This window comes from Copadichromis virginalis, linkage group LG3 (assembly GCF_057382275.1).
Source record: "Copadichromis virginalis isolate Kocher_CV1m ecotype Utaka linkage group LG3, C_Virginalis_male_GT1.1, whole genome shotgun sequence".
Classification (NCBI taxonomy): Eukaryota; Metazoa; Chordata; class Actinopteri; order Cichliformes; family Cichlidae; genus Copadichromis; species Copadichromis virginalis.
Genome location: NC_140620.1, coordinates 2,277,461 through 2,298,632, shown reverse-complemented (window position 1 = coordinate 2,298,632; position 21,172 = coordinate 2,277,461). Strand labels below are relative to the sequence as shown.

General features: G+C 43.7%; 1 protein-coding gene and 1 long non-coding RNA gene across 2 annotated transcripts in view; one reads left to right on the top strand and one right to left on the bottom strand.

Moving 5' to 3' along the window:
• LOC146712276 (alpha-2-macroglobulin-like) overlaps positions 1-21,172 on the bottom strand; it is a 65,918-nt gene that overhangs the window by 32,139 nt on the left and 12,607 nt on the right. Inside the window, exons 9-15 of the mRNA XM_085451994.1 lie at positions 11,808-11,925; positions 11,605-11,714; positions 11,341-11,508; positions 10,879-11,106; positions 9,233-9,296; positions 8,993-9,138; positions 8,374-8,523 (exon numbers count right to left, since the gene is read on the bottom strand). Coding sequence (XP_085308120.1) covers positions 8,374-8,523; positions 8,993-9,138; positions 9,233-9,296; positions 10,879-11,106; positions 11,341-11,508; positions 11,605-11,714; positions 11,808-11,925 — 984 coding nt within the window. The remainder of the gene's footprint in view (positions 1-8,373; positions 8,524-8,992; positions 9,139-9,232; positions 9,297-10,878; positions 11,107-11,340; positions 11,509-11,604; positions 11,715-11,807; positions 11,926-21,172) is intronic.
• On the top strand, positions 1,833-4,117 carry LOC146712278 (uncharacterized). Its single transcript, XR_014919025.1, has 6 exons — positions 1,833-1,913; positions 2,725-2,962; positions 3,060-3,171; positions 3,487-3,576; positions 3,690-3,862; positions 4,026-4,117. It is a non-coding gene; the product is annotated as an uncharacterized LOC146712278 (long non-coding RNA).

Sequence of the window (21,172 nt, the reverse complement as noted above, 5' to 3'; positions counted from 1 at the left end):
ACTAGGGCTGGGCCATATTATACCGTTCACGGTAATACCGGTATAATGTTAGGCAATGATAGGAAAATGAAATATCGTGATAGAATATGAGTAAAACGCGCATGCACAGTGCCTTTGTTTTCATACGCACATGGCCGATTGTTGAGTGAAACAGATGAACCGGAATTGGTTTGTAAAAATGGTGCAACTTCAGTGATGTGGAACTGGTTTGGTGTTTGTCCGTCAGATACACGACAAAGCACATTTTTTTGCAGAAAATGCAAGCGGCCGTCGTTATTGTCGTATTTGTCGGACTAAGATGCTCTTAAGTCTTGGAGTAATCTGGGTCCTAAACTCTGTATGCTTCTGGTCAAACAAACACTGCAGCATCACTGAGAGTTAAAAACTGTCTAAATTCTTTCATCTTTAATAAAACGAACAGCGTTGCTGCTTTACCAGGTGTAACTATGAAGTTTAACTTCCAGGCATCCATGAAAACAAAATTTATTACATTTAACGGAGTTAGAAGTTAGCAGGAAGCTAGCGGAAGTTAGCTTGCTAGTTTAGCTAGTTACCTAAGCATGACATAGCATGTTCTGACTGAGAGATTTCTGAAAAAATTAAAACGTACAGCTCTGCTATCACTTCCAACATAAATGAAAACAGGAAACTAATCAGCAGTGACGTTTGTAGGGTTACTGAAGTTGGGCTAGCTGGTATATAATGATGTGCTACGTGATCGCTAGCGACACAGCTATGTTAGCATAACATAAACACTGAAGCTGGAGGACGAACACTAACACTTTTCCACTTATAAAAGTTAACGTGAAGGTTCTTCATGGTTAGAGACAAATGCAATCGCATGGCAGGATGCTGTAAACGGACCAAACTTCAGTCAGGAGAACAACTGAGATAATCCATCCACAATACGAGGTTAGTCATTAATATATGATCGGGGCAATCGTGGCTCAAGAGTTGGGAGTTCGCCTTGTAATCGGAAGGTTGCCGGTTCGAGCCCCGGCTTGGACAGTCGGTTGTTGTGTCCTTGGGCAAGACACTTCACCCGTTGCCTACTGGTGGTGGTCAGAGGGCCCGGTGGCGCCAGTGTCCGGCAGCCTCGCCTCTGTCAGTGCGCCCCAGGATGGCTGTGGCTACAATGTAGCTTGCCACCAGTGTGTGAATGTGTGCGTGAATGGGTGGATGACTGGATATGTAAAGCGCTTTGGGGTCCTTAGGGACTAGTAAAGCGGTATATAAATACAGGCCATTTACCATTTACTGCAACAACATGGGAATAGAATAGAGCAGCTGCCAGAGAATTCAACATTAATGAATCAATGGTACAGAAGTGGAGGAAGCAAGAAGAATGAGTTTAATAAAGTTTGATTTATCTGGCTGCTTTGTTTCGCTTAATGTGCGTTATAATCCCGTGCACCGAAAACTACGTACTGTACACTGCAGTTTAATGTTGCAAAGCACCTCTTTTTAACTTCAGTGGATATTATACATGGTTACCCAGATAGCAAGGAGACATTGAACAGATGTTGATTTTCCATCTGAACCATCAGAATCGTCAGGATTGAAATGTCAACACAAAACCAATGTTGAAACAACCTTGAAATACTGATGAAACCTGACACTGACATTGAAATAACATTGATTCACTGTTGTTCTGTCATCGTTGATTGTTGATCTATTTATAGTTGACAAGGTGACAACAATCACGTTGAAAAACCATCGATTTATGGTTGAGCGGGAAATTAAAGCTGCTACCACTTGGACTATTCCGCAGCACCCCTATCACATTGGTACATCCCTCCAGGTAACCATTGTCTTGTACAGTAGACCGGGACATTAGATTTACTCTCAGCGGAATTGACCGGAGAAGGCATCAGTTCATGCACTGCACTGGCCTGCACCACGATTAGTATAAGGTAAGAATGAATGACTTTTGTTCTATTCGTTATTTCCACGGTTGCATTTGAATAACAGTAAAAAAAAAACAAACTTGTTAATGTAAAGTTTCGGATAAAATGTGGGAGCCCGAAATTGTGTCTACTTTCATCTTACAATCCGGCAACAAATAAATTGCACTGCAAACAAAGTCTATCAACAAAGAAAACATTTTCGTTTCATACTTTTCCGTTATATTCCCTTATAAAGCTAGCTTTAACGCTTCGAGGGTTCCTTTGTTCTTGCCGTCGCCTCGGCGCTTGACCCAGACTTTCGCTCTGTAGTTGCTTTTTAGCATAGTACTACAAAAAATTGTAAATCTGTGATATATGATTGATAAACGTAAAGGTAACTGTATAAATGTGTTCAATGACTTTGTTACTTTTAATGATTGGAGAGCACCCGCTTCGATTCGCACTCAATTCAAACTTTACGCTGCACGCTCACCTAACTTGCGTTTGCACCTTTTGTCCACACGTAAACTGCGTTTAGCATTTACGTGTGGACGAGGAAGACGGAGAAAACGCAGCGTCAAAGGTGTGCGGCTATTTTGACGCCACACTGTGCGCCAAGTTTTTGTCTCGGTGCCATGAATTCCTACAATGGCAGACTTAGACAAAATACTGCTAATTTTATTATCTTCAGTGTTTAAATGCTTACATATACGGGTTTGCTTGTAATTGTTGCCTATATACATTTTAAGCTATTATTTATTATTTAGTTCAATCAATAGATCAAGTTTTGTAGTGACTATGAAATATATTGTAATTATCTGTTTCCTGTTTATCCTAGACAGGGCAAAAAAGGACTCCAAATTAAAAAAAGATAAAAATGAAAGACTGGTGCATTGTGCAGTTTAGCACTGGTGGTACAGAAATAGTCCCTAGATCATGGATAAATGGGGAGAAATTGTCATGGCCTCCATATCCTCCGTGAGACACATTCAGGATCCACGACGCAGTAAAGAGGAGAGTTCATCCTGGTGCAACATGGCTCACCTATGCACCAGTCCGACTTCTAATAAGCCATGGTGGGTATCATCTGGATTGGTGTTGTATAAATGTAACAATAACAAGTTTTTCGTGTCCTAATTTATGTCTGGCCATACATTGTGTTTGTACTTCCAGACACATTTCACGAAGCAGAACGCAGTCTTCAGAAATATCTAAGTGAACACTGTGATACGTCTGACCTTCAGTCCGAAGCTGAAACTCAGACCAGTCATAAAAGAAAGCACAAGTAAAACTTTTTTTATTTCACAAACATATCTTTGATTGCTAAGAATTTATGATCTTGTCTTTTGTACATATCTGTGGTGCTTGCATACTGCAATATCACCACATAATATAGTCCAAAAAGTGGAAGCTTGTAAACTTTTTATAAATGCAAAGCCGTGTACACTTGTGCAATTCAAAAATTCCTTGTATACTGTACCTTCTTGCACATCTCCGTTTCCTGTGTGTGTTGTTATAAATCAAACTGTAACTTTAGGAAAAAATATTCCAAAAGCACATTTGTAATTACTTATGACCGTTTTCAACTTTTTTTCTTTAGACCAAATCCCCTGTACACATATAGTGACTCAGAGGATGAGCAGCCCACAAAAAAAATGGTTTCCCCAGGCCCCTCGAGTGAAAATACCAGGTAATAAAATACTGTCTAGTGTCTTTGTACATATCTGTGTGTGACACAAGGAAACGTTTGACAAGTTGTCTGTATTCTTAAATACTTTAAAAAAAAGCATATTTTTCTGTCAGACCTGACGAGAGCTGTTAACGAACTCCGTGAGGAGGTCAGAGCCATCCGCAATACCGGCTGCAATGAATCGGTAGATGCTGGGGTACTGGCTCTGGATTTGCCCTTGCACAACATTGAGGAGCTAAACAATGCAGAGCCAGCTCTTCAATCACAAGAGGCAAATAAGGCAATGGTAAGTATATAAAGGTTATGTACACTTTGTAACTATAAAGTGTAATAGCTGTCAGATGTGATTTAAATACATAACAACGGCCTGTTGATTAAACACACAAGCACTTGCATACACATTTAAGACATGAGACACGCTAATTCCATCTCTTAAAATGTGTCTATAGGTGAGACGCTTTGCCTTGATTGGAGCCTGACGCAGCAGTTAGGGGCAAACTCTATGTCCGAGTTAGTCTTTGCACAAGCAGTGCAGAAATGGCTCCGATATGCCCCAGATCGTTTGGGTGGTGCAGGACGCACATCATGCAAAAAATTACAAACTTCTGTGAATCATATAAACGTAAATCGGAAACTGTCTTTTAATAAAGTATTTAGCAAACGAAACATGCCTATTGACCTTTTTTTGTTTATTTTTTTTCTCTGTTACATCACATGCAATGCTTTCTTATTTTAGGATATTAATATTGACATGATACATTGTGAGACATTTGGGTTTTTTTTTATAAAGGGTGTCCAATTTAAGGAATAAGTACAATTATGTGTTTAGGTGGTTGAAGTATTGATGGAAACATGCAGTAGTTTAGTATTGGTTAAAATACCTATAAAGAAAGGTAGATTTCCAGTCATGATTTAACTGTTTTAATAAAAAGCAACTGTGCGAAAGAGGCGGAAAATGAACACCATAGCTCAACAGTGTTTCAATATCAGAATCTGACATTGTTTCAATGTCAGCAGTATTAGAAAATATAACGTTGAATCAACGTCAGGTTTCAACATTGATTCAACATCAAAACCTGACGTTGTTTCAACATTAAAAAAGGGTGCAAGAGTGACGTTAGGTCAACGTCACACTTCAACGTTGGTTCAATGACACAGCCTGATATTGACTCAACATTGTTTCAATGTTTCCTTGCTATCTGGGTATGCTATACATGGTTATGCTCAGGATATGTCAGCCCATTTCTACTGGAAATGCCTTTTGGTTAAACTTTCAGCAAGGAATTTGCATTTGCACTGTTACATTTTTATAAAGCTTTAATGTACATAAAAACCAGCTTCTTGTTTAAGTGAAAATAAATGGAAGGTTGTCTTTTTGCGCTAGTAATGTTGTGGAGTTGTATTTTGTCTCGCATCAATTATATCGTCAGTTATATCGTTATCGCAAATTTTCAAATATATGTCGTGATAAATATTTTTGGCCATATCGCCCTGCTCGACTGTGTACATTATACATGGTTCCCTTAGGCAGCATCATTAGAAGACATAGCATACATTTACACTGCTATGCAGATGACACCCAGCTCTATCTGTCCATGAAGCCAGATAACACACACCAATGAGTTAAACTGCAGGAATGTCTTAAAGACATAAAGACTAGGATGGCCGCTAACTTTCTGCTTCTTAATTCAGATCAAACTGAGGTTATTGTACTCGGCCCTGAAAATCTTAGAAATATGGTATCTAACCAGATTCTTACTCTGGATGGCATTACCTTGGCCTCCAGTAACACTGTGAGGAACCTTGGAGTCATTTTTGACCAGGACATGTCCTTCAACGCACATATTAAACAAATATGTAAGACTGCGTTCTTCCATTTGCGCAACATCTCTAAAATTAGAAATATCCTGTCTCAGAGTGACACTGAAAAACTAGTTCATGCATTTATTACTTCCAGGCTGGACGACTGTAATTCATTATTATCAGGATGTCCAAAAAACTTGCTGAAAAGCCTTCAGCTAATCCAAAATGCTGCAGCAAGAGTCCTGACAGGGACTAGAAAGAGAGAGCAGATTTCTCCTGTTTTGGCTTCCCTTCATTGGCTTCCTGTTAAGTCCAGAATTGAATTCAAAATCCTGCTCCTCACATACAAGGTCTTAAATAATCAGGCCCCATCTTATCTTAATGACCTTGTAGTACCATATCACCCTATTAGAGCACTTCGCTCTCGCTCTGCAGGCCTACCGTATTTTCACGACCATAAGGCACACTTAAAAGTCTTAGATTTTCTTCAAAAAGTACGGCGCGCCCTATAGCGCAGTGCGCCCTGTGTGTTGTAAGGAGGACGTAGTAGAGAACACCATGAGAACGCTAAAGGGTGAAGTGTGGGCATTGATCGTATATACCGGACAATCGCACATACCTGTATAAAAGGACAGGTATGTGCATTATGTGGAACATCGTTGTTTTAACAACCCTGAAAATGGCAAAGAGACACGCTTATGAAGCACAGTTTAAACTGAAGGCCATCAGCTATGCGGAAGAACATGGAAATCAAGCAGCGGGGAGAGAATTTAAGATTAACGAATCGATGGTTCGCAAATGGAGGAAGCTAGAAAACAAGCTCCGGCAGGTCAAGAAAACGCAGCTGAGTTTCCGCGGACATAAGGCGAGGTGGCCCGAGTTGGAGGAAAGACTCGAGCGGTGGATCATCGAGCAAAGAACGAGCGGGAGAAGCGTTTCGACAGTCACCATTCGGCTAAAAGCAGTTTCACTAGCTGAAGAGATGAACATTGAACATTTCCAAGGAGGTCCGTCTTGGTGCTTTCGTTTTATGAAACGGTGCCATTTTTCCATCCGGACCAGGACTACGGTAGCGCAGCAACTTCCAGCGGATTATAAGGAAAAGCTGGCCATCTTCCGCTCCTACTGCAGCAAACACATCCAGCCCAGCCACATCACTGACATGGACGAGGTCCCGCTCACTTTTGACATCCCGGTGAGTCACACTGTGGAGAAGAAGGGGACCAGCACGGTAGCGATACGCACAACGGGGTATGAAAAGTCTTCTTTTACTGTTGTGCTTGGCTGCCATGCTAATGGACAGAAACTGCCGCCTATGGTGATTTTTAAGCGAAATACTTTGCCTAAAGAGAAGTTTCCAGCAGAAATCATCATTAAGGCAAATGAAAAGGGCTGGATGGATGAGGAAATGATGAAAGAGTGGCTGAGGGAGGTGTATGTAAGGAGACCAGGTGGTTTTTTCCACGCATCACCATCGCTCTTAATCTGTGACTCTATGCGTGCCCACCTCACAGCCGATGTGAAAAAACTAGTGAAACAAATGAACTGTGAGCTTGCTGTCATTCCGGGAGGCCTGACAAAGGAACTCCAACTGCTGGACATCGGTGTGAACCGCCCATTCAAAGTAAGGCTGCGAGCGGCCTGGGAGTGAACCTGGAATGTTTGATGGAGATTTAGCGCAGCTGTTCAATTCAGACACAGAGGATGAGGACTTCGATGGGTTTGATTGATGATAAAAATGTGAGTACCAAACTTTGTTTTGCTCCTGCTTTATTTTTAAATATGCATACTTGTATGCTTGTGTGTTGTTGATGATGACGATTACCGGTAATAGAAATGTAAGTAAGGTACCGAACTCAGGTTTGCTCCCGCTTTATTTTTAAATACGCATACGGTACTTGTATGCGCCCTATGATCCAGTGCGCCTTATGTGTGTGTTAAATACAGTAATGGCACACATAACTAAGACTGCGCCTTTTAGTACAGTGCGTCTTATGGTCGTGAAAATACAGTACTTGTTGTTCCTAGAGTATTAAAAAGTAGAATGGGAGGCAGAGCCTTCAGTTTTCAGGCCCCTCTTCTGTGGAACCAGCTTCCAGTTTGGATTCAGGAGACAGACACTATCTTTATGCTGCAATAGATGTAGGCTGCCGGGGGATTCCCATGATGCATTGAGTTTTTCCTTTCCAGTCACCTTTCTCACTCACTATGTATTAATAGACCTCTCTGCATTGAATCATATCTGTTATTAACCTCTGTCTCTCTTCCACAGCATGTCTTTATCCTGTCTTCCTTCTCTCACCCCAAATGGTCGCAGCAGATGGCCCCGCCCCTCCCTGAGCCTGGTTCTGCCGGAGGTTTCTTCCTGTTAAAAGGGAGTTTTTCCTTCCCACTGTCGCCAAAGTGCTGCTCATAGGGGGTCATATGATTGTTGGGTTTTTCTCTGTATCTATGAAGCGCCTTGAGGCGACTTTTGTTGTGATTTGGCGCTATATAAATAAAATTGAATTGAATTGAATTGAATTGAATTGAATTCTTTTGACCCATTTTGCCACAGGAAAGGACGTTGCCTAATAATTATGCACACCTGATATAGGGTGTTGATGTCATTAGACCACACCCCTTCTCATTAAAGAGATGCACATCACCTAATATGCTTAAGTGGTAGTAGGCTTTCGAGCCTATACAGCTTGGAGTAAGACAACATGCATGAAGAGGATGATGTGGACAAAATACTCATTTGCCTAATAATTCTGCACTCCCTGTAGACACTGACTGGCAGGTGATGCATTTACCTGACTATCATCACAGACACATGCATTTGTAACCTTGTATTTTTTTATACCAGTTTGTTTTTAGACAAACTCAGCATTTGACTGTTTAAAACAGTTCAATGTACGACTGCCCAGACGTGAGCTGCTGGTAACTCACGACACTACGGGCTCTGGAAATAAGGGATGTGTCCACCTCACTGGTGTTAATATCAGCAGTTACCTTATCTGCATCCAGAGTCTTCCCAGGCTCCTTGATGAGAACGCTCTTGTCGATGGCGCTCACACCACACAGAGAACGTGGCAGGGCCGTCACCTGCATGTTGGTCTCTTCACCTGGGACGGCTGAAGACGGTGAAAACTCCACTGACACCTGACACACACAAAACACCCGTAGAAGTTTAGTGACTGTGAAAACTCCCCACTCACTGCTGGCTAAATGAGCTGCTTCACTGTGGTGAGTGACAAATCATGAGTCCCATGTGATGGCTGTAGCCCACGTTGGACACTGTATGAACACTGTGTCAGTGTTAGATAGGTAGGACTTGCATCATCATTGAAAAAGTGCTTGTATAAATGGGAGTGAGCGGGTCATGAGGTCATATAAAGAAGCAATTTGAGTCCTCAGGTAGAGTAGAAACAGCTGTGGAACAACCAGTCCATTTACTGATGCTAGAAATCCTCAGGTAGAGTAGAAACAGCTGTGCAACAACCAGTCCACAACAACCAGTATATGCTAGAAATCCTCAGGTGATTTAGCCACCTGGAGATGACTTTGATTTGAACGACATGGCATGACTGCAGACGCCAAACACACAGCACACCTCTAGAATTACACTCACCTTGTTGCTGAAGCATTTGTCAGTAGAGAAGTCAGCACTGTGGGCAATTACATCCTCACTTGGCAGGACGGCATAAGCCACAACCTGGAACTCTGGAGCCATCTCAGGAGACACTCTGACTTTAAAGGACACCTGGCCCTCATTCACTGAAACACAGGTCCAAACATGCATCCACAGATCAACAAAACAGACCAACGTCAATGCTTGGCTGTGGCATTTGTGGAAATATGGGAATATTACCTGATCTGTCTCGCACTTCAACCTGTTTTTGTCCTTGCATGGTGACAGCTCCTCTGGACAACACCTGGAAGACAGAAATCATTTAAAAACAAGAATGAACTAGCACTGATATCTGTGGACATCAATGTGTTTGAATTAAAAGGTTAAGAGACATCCAGATTCAAGGGAAGCAAATTTGGATGTCATCAGCATAACAATGAAAGGGAATGTTGTATTTCCTAAATATAGGAATAAAAATAATAATAATTTTAAAAAAATTAAATGAATGAGAGGTAAAACTTGAGGGGGTAGGGACAAATAAGTAAATACTTCTGCCTACTCCTTTTCAAACAAATAGTGGAATGATATTTTGTAATGGTTGTGAAGGCACATGTTTGAAATGTTTGAAATAAAAATGAACTGAAATGAACTGAAAATAAAAAAGGCAGCATGTATGAGGAGAACAGAGCTGGACCCCAAACAGAGCCCTGTGGCACACCACAACACACAGGGGCAGAGGAAGAGGGGCATAACCCAAGAGTTCTCTGACAGGTATGATTTAAACCATGATAAAACTGAGCCTTTAAGACCAACAACGTGCTTGAGTCTCCATAAGAGAATGTTGTGATCAACTGTGTCAAAGGCAGCAGTCAGATCTAAAAGGACTAAAACAACAGAACAACCTGAGTCTACAGTTATAAGAAGATCATTAAAAACTCGTAAAAGTGCAGTCTCAGGACAAGATTTAAAACCAGACTGGAATGCTTCACAAATGCCACAAACATCTAAAAAGGTCGGACGTTGCTTGAGAACAACTTTTGCCAAAATTGCGGACATAAAAGCGAGTTTAGAAACTGGCCTGAAGTTAGAAAGAACATTAGGATCAAGACTTTTCTTCTTAATGATGCCTCTGATGTCTTTTTTGTTGTGAGATTTGAAGATTCGTGTGCTGAGGTGTTTTTTCTGTTCTCAAACCGATCTCCCTTTAAGGGCTCAGTCTGGGTGGGTCTTTTTTCTCCTCGTCTTTCCTCGTGTATTGGGTATTTCCACTGTTCTACCTCTTCTGACCTGTTGTCCCCATGTGATGTTTGTGCAATGTATGTATGGCTGGAAGGGTAAGATGGCGCTGCAGTGCTGGCAGCCTTTAACCCAATTTCCTTCTGGATCAATAAAGGTCATCAGTCAATCAGTCAAAAGTGCAGGGGACACAGGAAAAGCACAATAACTATAATGAGGGCTAAAATACAAACAACTTTAACTGAGAGCAGAACCCAGATGACTAAAACTAAGAAGGCCTAAGAATTTAAATACTTAACAGAGAGAGAAAACTAAGGATATCATGACCAAAGGACTAAACACTGAGGCTAATTACTAAGCTGACAGAAAATGATGAGGGACAAAGCACAGGGACCAGACCTGAAGTCTGTGGAACCAGCTTCCACTTTGGATTCAGGAGACAGGCGCCCTCCCTAGTTTTCCTTTTTGCTAAAGCATATAGTTTGGGCTCGATCAGTATTTATGCTGAAATAGATTGAAGCTGCTGGATTCTCATGATGGACTGAAAGTTTCTTCTTCAATCATGATGGGCATTACAACAGTACTTTTTTAGCAAACACACAAAAAGTCTGGTCATGTTCAACTTTGTAGTAAACCCAGAGATAACTCACCAGATAAATGACATCCACAGACCCCGGAGACTCTCCCACTATAGTGTAGTTGACTGATACGTCTTCTTCTGCATCACAGGGAGCTGGTTTATCCTTCGTCTGTACCTCTAGAGAGCTGATTGTTTTAATATCAGGAGAAGACGGCTGGGACATGAATAATGTGTGAAATCCCCTGTCATAGTATGCAGTTCTATATCCTGGGTAGCCCAGTGTTGGTGTCAGGCTTGCCTAGTTGGGGATAGGAAACAAAAATTTAAAAACTTGATCTACAAATAACATTGGACAACGAGGCTTTATAAGCAAGGCAAAGGTGGAGGAAGATGAGTCATAAACTGTTTCAGGATTGCAGCTTCCTACTGTGGGAGGTATTTGGACATTTGCAGCCTATCACAAACCAACTGTGGCTTCAGGCTGCTGTCATGGCTGCATTAAATTACACATTGTTTCCGGGTGTCAGCTCACATGGAGTTGGATATCCTGGTCAAAGTTATCAGTGCTGAAAGAAAATGAGGCCACACCGTTGCTGTCAGTTGTCAGATTTTGTAGTGAGCGTGCTTGCCACATTTCTCCCGTGAACAGGTAGACCGGTGCGTCACAAACTGGTGTATTATTGTGGTACACTGCTCTGACCTGTTGAAGAACACAATGCTCTATCAATGGAAAATACAAACAATTTAAATGTGCTTTGTACGACAAACTGAGCTGAAAACAACATGTTAGGCTTACTTTTCCTTCCACATTAGATCCCCGTTCCCAAACCTTGGGCACGTTAATAAAAGACACTTTTCCAAGGACGTAAGAAATCGTGACTCTCTTCTCTTGAGGGAGTGAAACACCTGAATGTAAAAACGTTCATGTTACAATCCTGTGAATGCCTTTTTGGTTAAATACACATTAATGTGTCATTATAAAGAAATAAAAAACCTTACCTGTTCCCTCTTCTTCAACTTTGGCCCTGATATCCAGAACATCTTCAAGCACCTTTTGGTCTATTTTAGTAAAAATTGACATGTTGAAGGAAACAGTTGCACAGCCAGTCTTGTCTGCCTGGAAAGAACAATAAAGAAAGAAAATCACTGATACAAGAATAAACCAAAATTAGAATCAAATCTCATTCACAGTCTAATCTATAAAATATATTAAATGTTCAAACTAGAGATAGCACGATACCACTTTTTTATGTCCGATACCGATATCATAAATATGGATATCTGCCGATACCGATATGAATCCGATATAGTGTTTTTAATCAATAAAACTTTTTTTAATGTGTTGCTGCATTTTGTATAAGTTCATACTCAAGTTTAAATAAACAACAACACTAAAGCTATTCTGTTATACCTGTATGTAAAAAATACACTGCACCCAAAATATTTCATAGTTCAGCAAAACTGATCCTCAACAACATCCTCCCTATTCTGGTATTTTAAAGAGTACTTTAAAATAACACCTCATGATGCTTAATCGACGTAATCAACCTTAATTTGATGCAGTGTGAAAGAAAATGCACAGAAATCAATTATTTTTCAAGAATAATTAAATAGATTCAACATCTTTCTTCAACAGAACTGCAGACTGCACAGATGGTACCTTCCCAAAGGAAAAAGTACTACAGCTTACTAGGGTATATTAGACTTAACAGTTACTATATACAGTAATGGACTTCTATACATTTTACATCAAATTAAAACTTTGGGTGTCAGATAATTATTTATTAAAAGCTCGACATTTTAAATGAGAATAAGAAATAAAAGTATGTCTTTGTGCCCCCTTTTCCCTGTTAATGCCCTATCGGCCCCCCTGGCTAAACTTTGCTAGATCCGCCCCTGCACAGTTACAGCCGTCAGCTACGTAGAAAAAGATCCTGGTGTAGAAAGTAATATTAAATAAATTCTAACAACAGCTGATCAAGCTTAAATGTGCTGCTGTTGTTCAGCCGCTGGTTTCCTCTTTCTGGTGCAAAGTGGGCCAAAAACAAACAAGAGAGACGGACTTGCGACAGAAAAGCCGATCAGCTGATCATTGATCAGTTTCATGATTGAAGTAGCAGCAGGAGAGAGAGAGAGAGAGAGAGAGAGAGAGAGAGAGTCGCTCCATATATCGGTTGTTAAGCTTAACGCGGGAATGCTTTACAAACATTCAGAGATGAACTTACACACTTGGTTTACTTCTCTCTGGGAAAACTTCCCCGGAGATAAAATGCTGGTGAGGCTACAAATACACACAGCCGCTCTATCACGTGAGCACACTGCTCCAACGTGCTTCGGTTATGAGCCGAGTTACGCCGTGTCGCAAGTTTTGTGAGGTGCTTTTTTGATATTTAATGGATCGGATTACATTTTTTATTTCTCACTGATATCCGATCCAGTAATTTAGGTCAGTATCGGACCGATACCGATACGTAATATCGGATCGGTCCATCTCTAGTTCAAACTATGATGAGTCATTTAGAATTTGATGCAAGCAATATAGTATGCAGGGTGGGGGGACAAAAGTCTGGAGGGGTCAGTTGTACTAAACATAAACAGCTGAAGGAACATTTTGCAACTGATTATGTTACCTGGCAACAGATCATTCAGATAAATGTGTATACTACTTCCGGCGCCCCCCGTGTGCGGCAGCCTGTTACAGCAGCTCTGCTCATTCTGAGTTTCTTTCTTTCTTATCTTTTTTCTCGTAATTTTTTTTTATAACTAACGTATTAGTAATTAGACTCTGCAACCATGTTCTACCGTTTTGTACTAGTCCTGGTCGTTTTTCTCAGTTTATTTCTACTTTTTTCACCCGTGTCTGGGGTCCCAGAGCAGAGATCCTTTGTTTACAGTAAGGATCAGCTGTTAGCGCTGCGTCCTGCAGCGGTACTGCCGGCGGACAGACCCGATATTCCCAGCGAGCTGAGGAGGAAAAGACGGGGGTGTCGTGCTGGGAAGGAGCGCCGTCGCCCGAGGAGGAGACGTTATCGACCATCTCTTCCTTCTGTAATTATTGGAAACGTAAGATCTTTGCCCAATAAGATGGATGAGCTCACGTCGCTAACCTGGTCACAGAGGGAGTACCGGCAATGTAGCATCATGATGCTAACGGAGTCGTGGCTAACATCGCTAACTCCGGACACAAGCGTGACACTACCGGGATTCCAGCTGCTGCGAGCGGACAGGACCAGAGACAGCGGTAAGAGGAAAGGAGGGGGACTGGCAGTTTTTGTGAACGACAGATGGTGTAACCCTGGGCACATCACTGTAAAAGAGCAACTCTGCAGCAGAGACATTGAGCTGTTAGCCGTTAGCATGCGTCCGTACTACCTGCCCCGTGAGTTATCGCGATAACAGCGTATGTCCCCCCCTCGGCCAACGCGGATGCAGCCTGTGACTCTCTCCACTCTGTGGTCAGCAGACTGCAAACACAATCACCGAGAGCCCTTCTCATAATATCAGGGGACTTCAATCATGCCTCACTGGACTCCACACTGCCCACCTTCACCCAGTATGTGACCTGCCCAACCAGAGTCAATAAAACACTGGACTTACTGTATGCCAATGCAGAAGAGGCATACAGTTCATCACCTCTCCCTCCCCTGGGCAGATCTGATCACAACCTGGTGCACCTTGTCCCTGTGTATGAGCCCTTAGTGCGCAGGGAGCCACCAGCCACCCGCACAGTACAGAGATACAGAGTACAGAGTCAGAGGAGAGCGAGGAGGCTCTTAAGGATTGTTTTGAGTCGACTGTGTGGGAGGTGATTTGTGATGACCACGGTGAGGACATCGACAGCCTTACTACATGCATTACTGACTATATAAACTTCTGTGTGGATAACACTGTACCTACCAGGACTGTACGGTGTTTCTCCAACAACAAACCTTGGATTACCCCAGAAATTAAAACCGTCCTCAAGCAGAAGAGGAGGGCCTTCAAATCCAGAGACAAAGAGGAGTTGAAAAGGGTGCAGAGAGAGCTGAGGGGACTGATAAGGAATGGGAAGGAGAGCTACAGGCAGAAGATGGAGAACCAGCTTCAACAAAACAACGTTGGTGAAGTCTGGAGAGGCCTCAGAACCATCTCGGGCCACAAACAGCAGAACTCTCTGCCTGGGAGGGATGTGACGTGGGCAAATGAACTGAATCATTTCTTCAACAGATTTGATTCAGCCATGAGGCAGTCTACAACATCGGCTGCAGGCTCACCCACCCCCACTGCTGCTGTTCCACCTCTGACACTTCACACCTCCTCTATTCACCCTGCTCACTCCCCCCCACCCCCAACTGCAGCATCCAATACACACTCAACACAAGGCTCCAGCCTGTCTCTCTCAACCACCCAGGTTAGGAGGGAACTGAGGAGGATTAATGGCAAGAAGGCAGCGGGCCCAGATGGCATCAGCTCGAGGGTCATCAGGTCCTGCGCGGACCAACTGTGTGGGGTGATGGAGCACCTCTTCAACCTGAGCCTGAGGTTGGGAAGAGTCCCACAGCTCTGGAAAACCTCCTGTGTTGTACCAGTGCCAAAGACTTCACGCCCCAAGGACCTCAACAGCTACAGGCCGGTGGCTCTGACATCCCACCTGATGAAGACCCTGGAGCGGTTGGTCCTGGCTCAGCTTCGGCGCCTAATAAGCTCATCACTGGACCCACTTCAGTTTGCCTACCAGCCTGGCATTGGAGCGGATGATGCCGTCATTCACCTCCTACATCGTTCCCTCGCTCACCTGGAGACCGCTGGAAGCACTGTGAGAATCATGTTCTTTGATTTCTCCAGTGCCTTCAACACCATTCTTCCCTTGGTTCTAAAGGACAAGCTGGTGAACTCTGGAGTGGACCATCACCTCACTACCTGGATTTTGGACTACCTCACCGACCGACCACAGTATGTGAGAACTCAGGGCTGTGTGTCGGACAGGGTCGTCTGCAGTACGGGGGCCCCACAGGGAACGGTTCTGGCTCCGTTCCTCTTCACCATCTACACTGCAGACTTCTCCCACAATTCCACCCAGTGCTTCCTGCAGAAGTTCTCTGATGACTCTGCAATAGTCGGCCTCATCACTGATGGGGACGACAAGGAGTACAGAGGTCTGACCCAAGACTTTGTGGACTGGTGCCAGCTGAACTACCTCCAGATCAACGCCAGTAAAACCAAGGAACTGGTGGTAGACTTCCGCAGGCACAAGCATTCTCCACTGCAACCACTGAAGATCCAAGGTATGGACATTGAGGCTGTGGACAGCTACAGGTACCTTGGTGTTCATCTGAACAATAGACTGGACTGGACTCATAACTCAGACGCCCTCTACAGGAAAGGGCAGAGCAGGCTGTACCTGCTGCGGAGACTCAGGTCGTTTGGAGTGGAGGGCCCACTCCTGAAGACCTTCTATGACTCTGTTGTGGCTTCTGCTATCTTTTATGGTGTGGTCTGCTGGGGCGGCAGCATCTCTGCTGGGGACAGGAAGAGACTGAACAGGGTGATCCGAAGGGCCAGCTCTGTTCTAGGATGCCCTCTGGACCCAGTGGAGGTGGTGAGTGACAGGAGAACGGCGGCTAAGCTGTCATCCCTGTTGGACAACGTCTCCCACCCCATGCAGCAGACTGTGACAGCACTGAGCAGCTCCTTCAGTGGGAGACTGCGGCACCCACGGTGTGGGACGGAGAGATTTCACAGGTCTTTCCTCCCCACTGCTGTCAGACTCCATAATAAAGACTTTAACTGATCAAGCACACACATCCATACATATGCAATAATGCTAAGTGCAATAATCCTTTCTGTCATCGTTGTATTTTTACTCAGTTGTATATAGTATTTGTATTTGTATTCTATTTTTATCTTATTGTATATTTATTTTTATTTTATTCTACTGTATATAGTATTTTATTTTATTCTATTCTGTACAGTTGTGTACTGTATTTATTCTTATTGTATTCTAATTTTTGCCTCATAACTTTTGCACTGTCCACTTCCTGCTGTGACAAAACAAATTTCCCACGTGTGGGACTAATAAAGGTTATCTTATCTTATCTTATCTTATTAAAAGATCATCATAGAGAGACAGAGTTTCTCATTTTCTCAGAGTTTCTCAGAGTTTCTATATTAAATGCCCGACCAGAGAGGAGAGGACATTAGACCACTGTTACAGCACGATCAGCGGGGTCTATCGCGCGGTGCCCCGCGCTTCACTCGGACTTTCTTACCACGCCATGATCCACCTGATCCCCGCATACAGAGAGAGGCTGAAGCTCTCCAAACCTGTCGTGAGGACGAAAAAACTGTGGAGCAACGAGGCTGTGGAGGAGCTTCGCACGTGTTTGGAGTATACAGACTGGGACACAATGAAGGCTGCTTCTAACAGCTTGGACGAGTTTACGGACACTGTCACCTCCTATATCCACTTCTGTGAGGACAGCATTGTGCCATCACGCACCAGGGTGAGTTATAACAATGACAAACCCCGGTTTACTCCTAAACTCAAAAAGCTGTGGCTGGAAAAGAGAAAGGCGTTCAGAAGCGGAGACAGGGACTGCTACAGAGAGGCCAAGTACAGGTTCACTAAAGAAGTGGACATTGCTAAACATCAGCACTCTGAGAAGATGCAGCAGCAGATCTCAGAGAATGACTCGGCCTCTGTGTGGAAAGGTTTTAGGAATATCACCAACTACAAGCCTAAAACCCCCCACTCCACTGACGACTTGCTCTTAGCCAACACCCTTAACGACTTCTACTGTCGTTTTGACGAGCCATCAGGCAGCCTTCACACCTCCAACGGCCCCAACAATAGAGACACTTTGGACACTCATCCCCCCACCTCTCCCCCCTCCATAGAGCCATCACCACCTTCAAACTGTTCACCTGCAACACCCGCCCCCTCACCCCACACAAAAGAGGATTTCACACCACCTCCTCCGACCACAACTCTTCATATTCATGAAGCAGATGTGAGGAAGCAGTTTAGGAGTCTGAATGCTCGAAAAGCTCCCGGCCCAGACGGTGTGTCTCCTGCCACCCTCAGACACTGTGCAAACGAGCTGGCCCCAGTGTTTTCTGGCATTTTCAACTCCTCACTGCAGGCCATGTGCCTGCCAGCTTCAAGTCCTCTACCATAATCCCTGTCCCCAAGAAACCTAGGATCACTGGACTAAATGACTACAGACCCGTGGCTCTGACATCTGTGGTCATGAAGTCATTTGAGCGCCTGGTTCTCTCCTATCTCAAGACCTTCACGGCCCCCCTCCTGGACCCCCTGCAGTTTGCATACAGAGCCAACAGGTCTGTAGATGACGCCATCAACATGGCCCTACACTTCATCCTGCAGCATCTGGACTCCCCAGGAACCTACGCCAGGATCCTGTTTGTGGACTTCAGCTCTGCCTTCAACACCATCCTTCCAGACCATCTCCGAGGCAAGCTTTCCCAGATGAATGTGCCTGATCCCATCTGCCGGTGGATCACTGACTTCCTGACGGACAGGAAGCAGCATGTGAAGCTGGGAAAGAATGTCTCGGACTCCCGGACCATCAGCACCGGCTCCCCTCAGGGCTGTGTTCTTTCTCCTCTGCTCTTCTCCCTGTACACCAACTGCTGCACCTCCACCCACCAGTCTGTCAAGCTAATCAAGTTTGCAGATGACACCACCGTTATTGGGCTCATCTCGGACGGGGATGAGTCTGCCTACAGGAGGGAGGTTGAACGTCTGGTGTCCTGGTGCAGCCACAACAACCTGGTGCTGAATGCCCAGAAGACAGTGGAGATTATTGTGGACTTCAGGAAGCACACAGCTCCACTCCCCCCCATCATCCTGACTGACACCCCCATCACCTCTGTGGACTCATTCCGCTTCCTGGGTACCACCATCACCCAGGACCTGAAGTGGGAGCCCACCATCACCTCCGTCATCAAGAAAGCCCAGCAGAGGATGTACTTCCTGAGGCAGCTGAAGAAATTCAACCTGCCAACACGGACGATGATGCAATTCTACACTGCAATCATCGAGTCCATCCTCACCTCCTCCATCACCGTGTGGTACGCTGGAGCCACTATCAGGGACAAACAGAGACTGCAGCGTGTTGTGCGCTCTGCTGAGAAGGTGATTGGCTGCAGACTCCCATCTCTGCAGGACCTGTACACCTCCAGGACACTGGGGCGTGCAGCTCGGATCTCAGCTGACCCTTCTCACCCTGGACACAGTCTGTTTGACCTGCTCCCCTCAGGCAGGAGGCTCCGGTCCATTCGCACCAGAACCTCTCGCCATAAGAACAGTTTCTTCCCCTCTGCTGTCGGACTCATGAACAATAACCGTATGACTGTCCCCACCACTAACACATGACCCTACACTGTGTTCACTGCATCATTCCATGTTTGGCACTGATCACCACCTGCACTCATGTATATATCATGTATATATCTGTCTACTTAGCACTTTTAATTCTTATTCTTAATTTTATTTTCATGTCTATTTAAGCGTAATTTATGACAGTATGTTTGCACTGAAGCACCGCAGCAATTTCCTAATGTTGTAAACCTGCTCAACATTTGGCAATAAAACCCTTTCTGATTCTGATTCTGATTCTCACAAATACAGATGGGCGGAGGTTTACAAATCTGCAATGGACTGTGTCTACAAATTGTAGAACAATGACAGAATAATTTCATTAATGTAAAATTATCAAGACGGGGAATATTTCATCATCTGCAGCGCATAATGTCATCAAAACATGCAAAGGATAAGGCTAAAATCCACTATCAGATGGCTGCAGTCTCCAGGTCCTCGGGCAGCAATGCATGAAAAACTGTCATCATTCTGCCACTCAGATCACTGCATGGCCTCAGGAACACTTCCACAAATCAATATCTGCACACAAAGTTCACCATGCCACCCACAAACGCAGGTTAAAGCTCCATTGTGCAGAAGAAGTCAAATGCGAATGCGAACTGGAAACGCTGCATTCTTTTCTGGGCAAAAGCTCATTTAAAACGACAAACAATGCTCTGTGCTCAGATGATTCGAAATCTGAAATTCTTTTTGGAAAACACAGACGCCGTATCCTCCACAACATCCCAAACATCCTGTCGAGCTGGGACTGTATAGCAGTATGATGGCATCACCTCACAAAACCACTGTATCATTTAAATTTCCCAGCAGCATCTCATTTACATCCTCAAAATCTCAGTACTACCATATATATGTTATACAGTACTGTGAAAAAAATCTTCACCCACTACCTTTTTGTGTGTTTGTTTGTTGGCCTCCAAATAAATAAACTTTCTTGGGAATTTTTAAAATGGGCTTGAGCAGTTTGTGTTGAGACTTTGGCAGCTTTTACATTCATTTCCAGTTCAGTTCGATCAGGCACTTTATGTTGACCTATGAACCATCCAAGCACAACAAGGACACCTGCCTCAAGGGATTATTGTTTCTACACATAACAGACAACTTAGCAAAGAACCAGTTTGAACTTTTATCCCATTGTCGATCCATCCAGGGGAGTTATTTTTTTCTCCTTATCTTTCCTCATGTGGTGCATTTTCCATTGTTATACCTCTCTGACCTGTCTTCCCCATGTGATGTTTTGTGTCATGTATGTATGGTCGGAAGGTAAGATGGCGCCGCCATTGCGTGCAATAGGTCGGCAGCCTTATGAAATTTCCCCTTGTGGGACTAATAAAGGTATATCAAATCAAATCAAATCAAATCTTTTACTCCCATTTCCTTCTTTGAATCTAAAACAAACGCCAACAACAGCGGGGCTTGAACTCATGGAAGCTTGCCTGAGAGAGTTCAGGTTGCATTTCCATTTGTGTTTGCATGTTTCAGTAAACCACTGTAGCTATGTCCCCCACTTTCCAGTTATTTATTTGTAACAAATGTTTGTAATCATGTATGATTTTTGTTCCACTTCTCACATGTCCACCACTTTGTGTTGGTCTTTCACGTGGAATTCCAATCAAATTGTTTCATGTTTGTGGCTGTAATGTGACAAAATGTGGGAAAGTTCAAGGGGGCCGAATACTTTTGAAAGCCACTGTATTGAGACTCGACTACACTGTGTTCGTGTTTTCCTCCGAAACAATAAGCTCCGTTGGAGCAGCCTTTCAACGCCTCTCTCTGTCTCTCAAAAAGTTGACCCAGACAACAAAGTAAAGCTATCGGAGCCGCGGACCTGTTTTATATACGCGCGGAATAGTTTTCTATACGAGATCACTGCAAAAAGTGTAGCCTTACCTAATGTCCACCTACTGTTACTCATTTATATTAAGATTTAAACATCCAGTTGGTGTTGGTGTGGAGAGTAGCCTTCAGTAATAGTAATAAA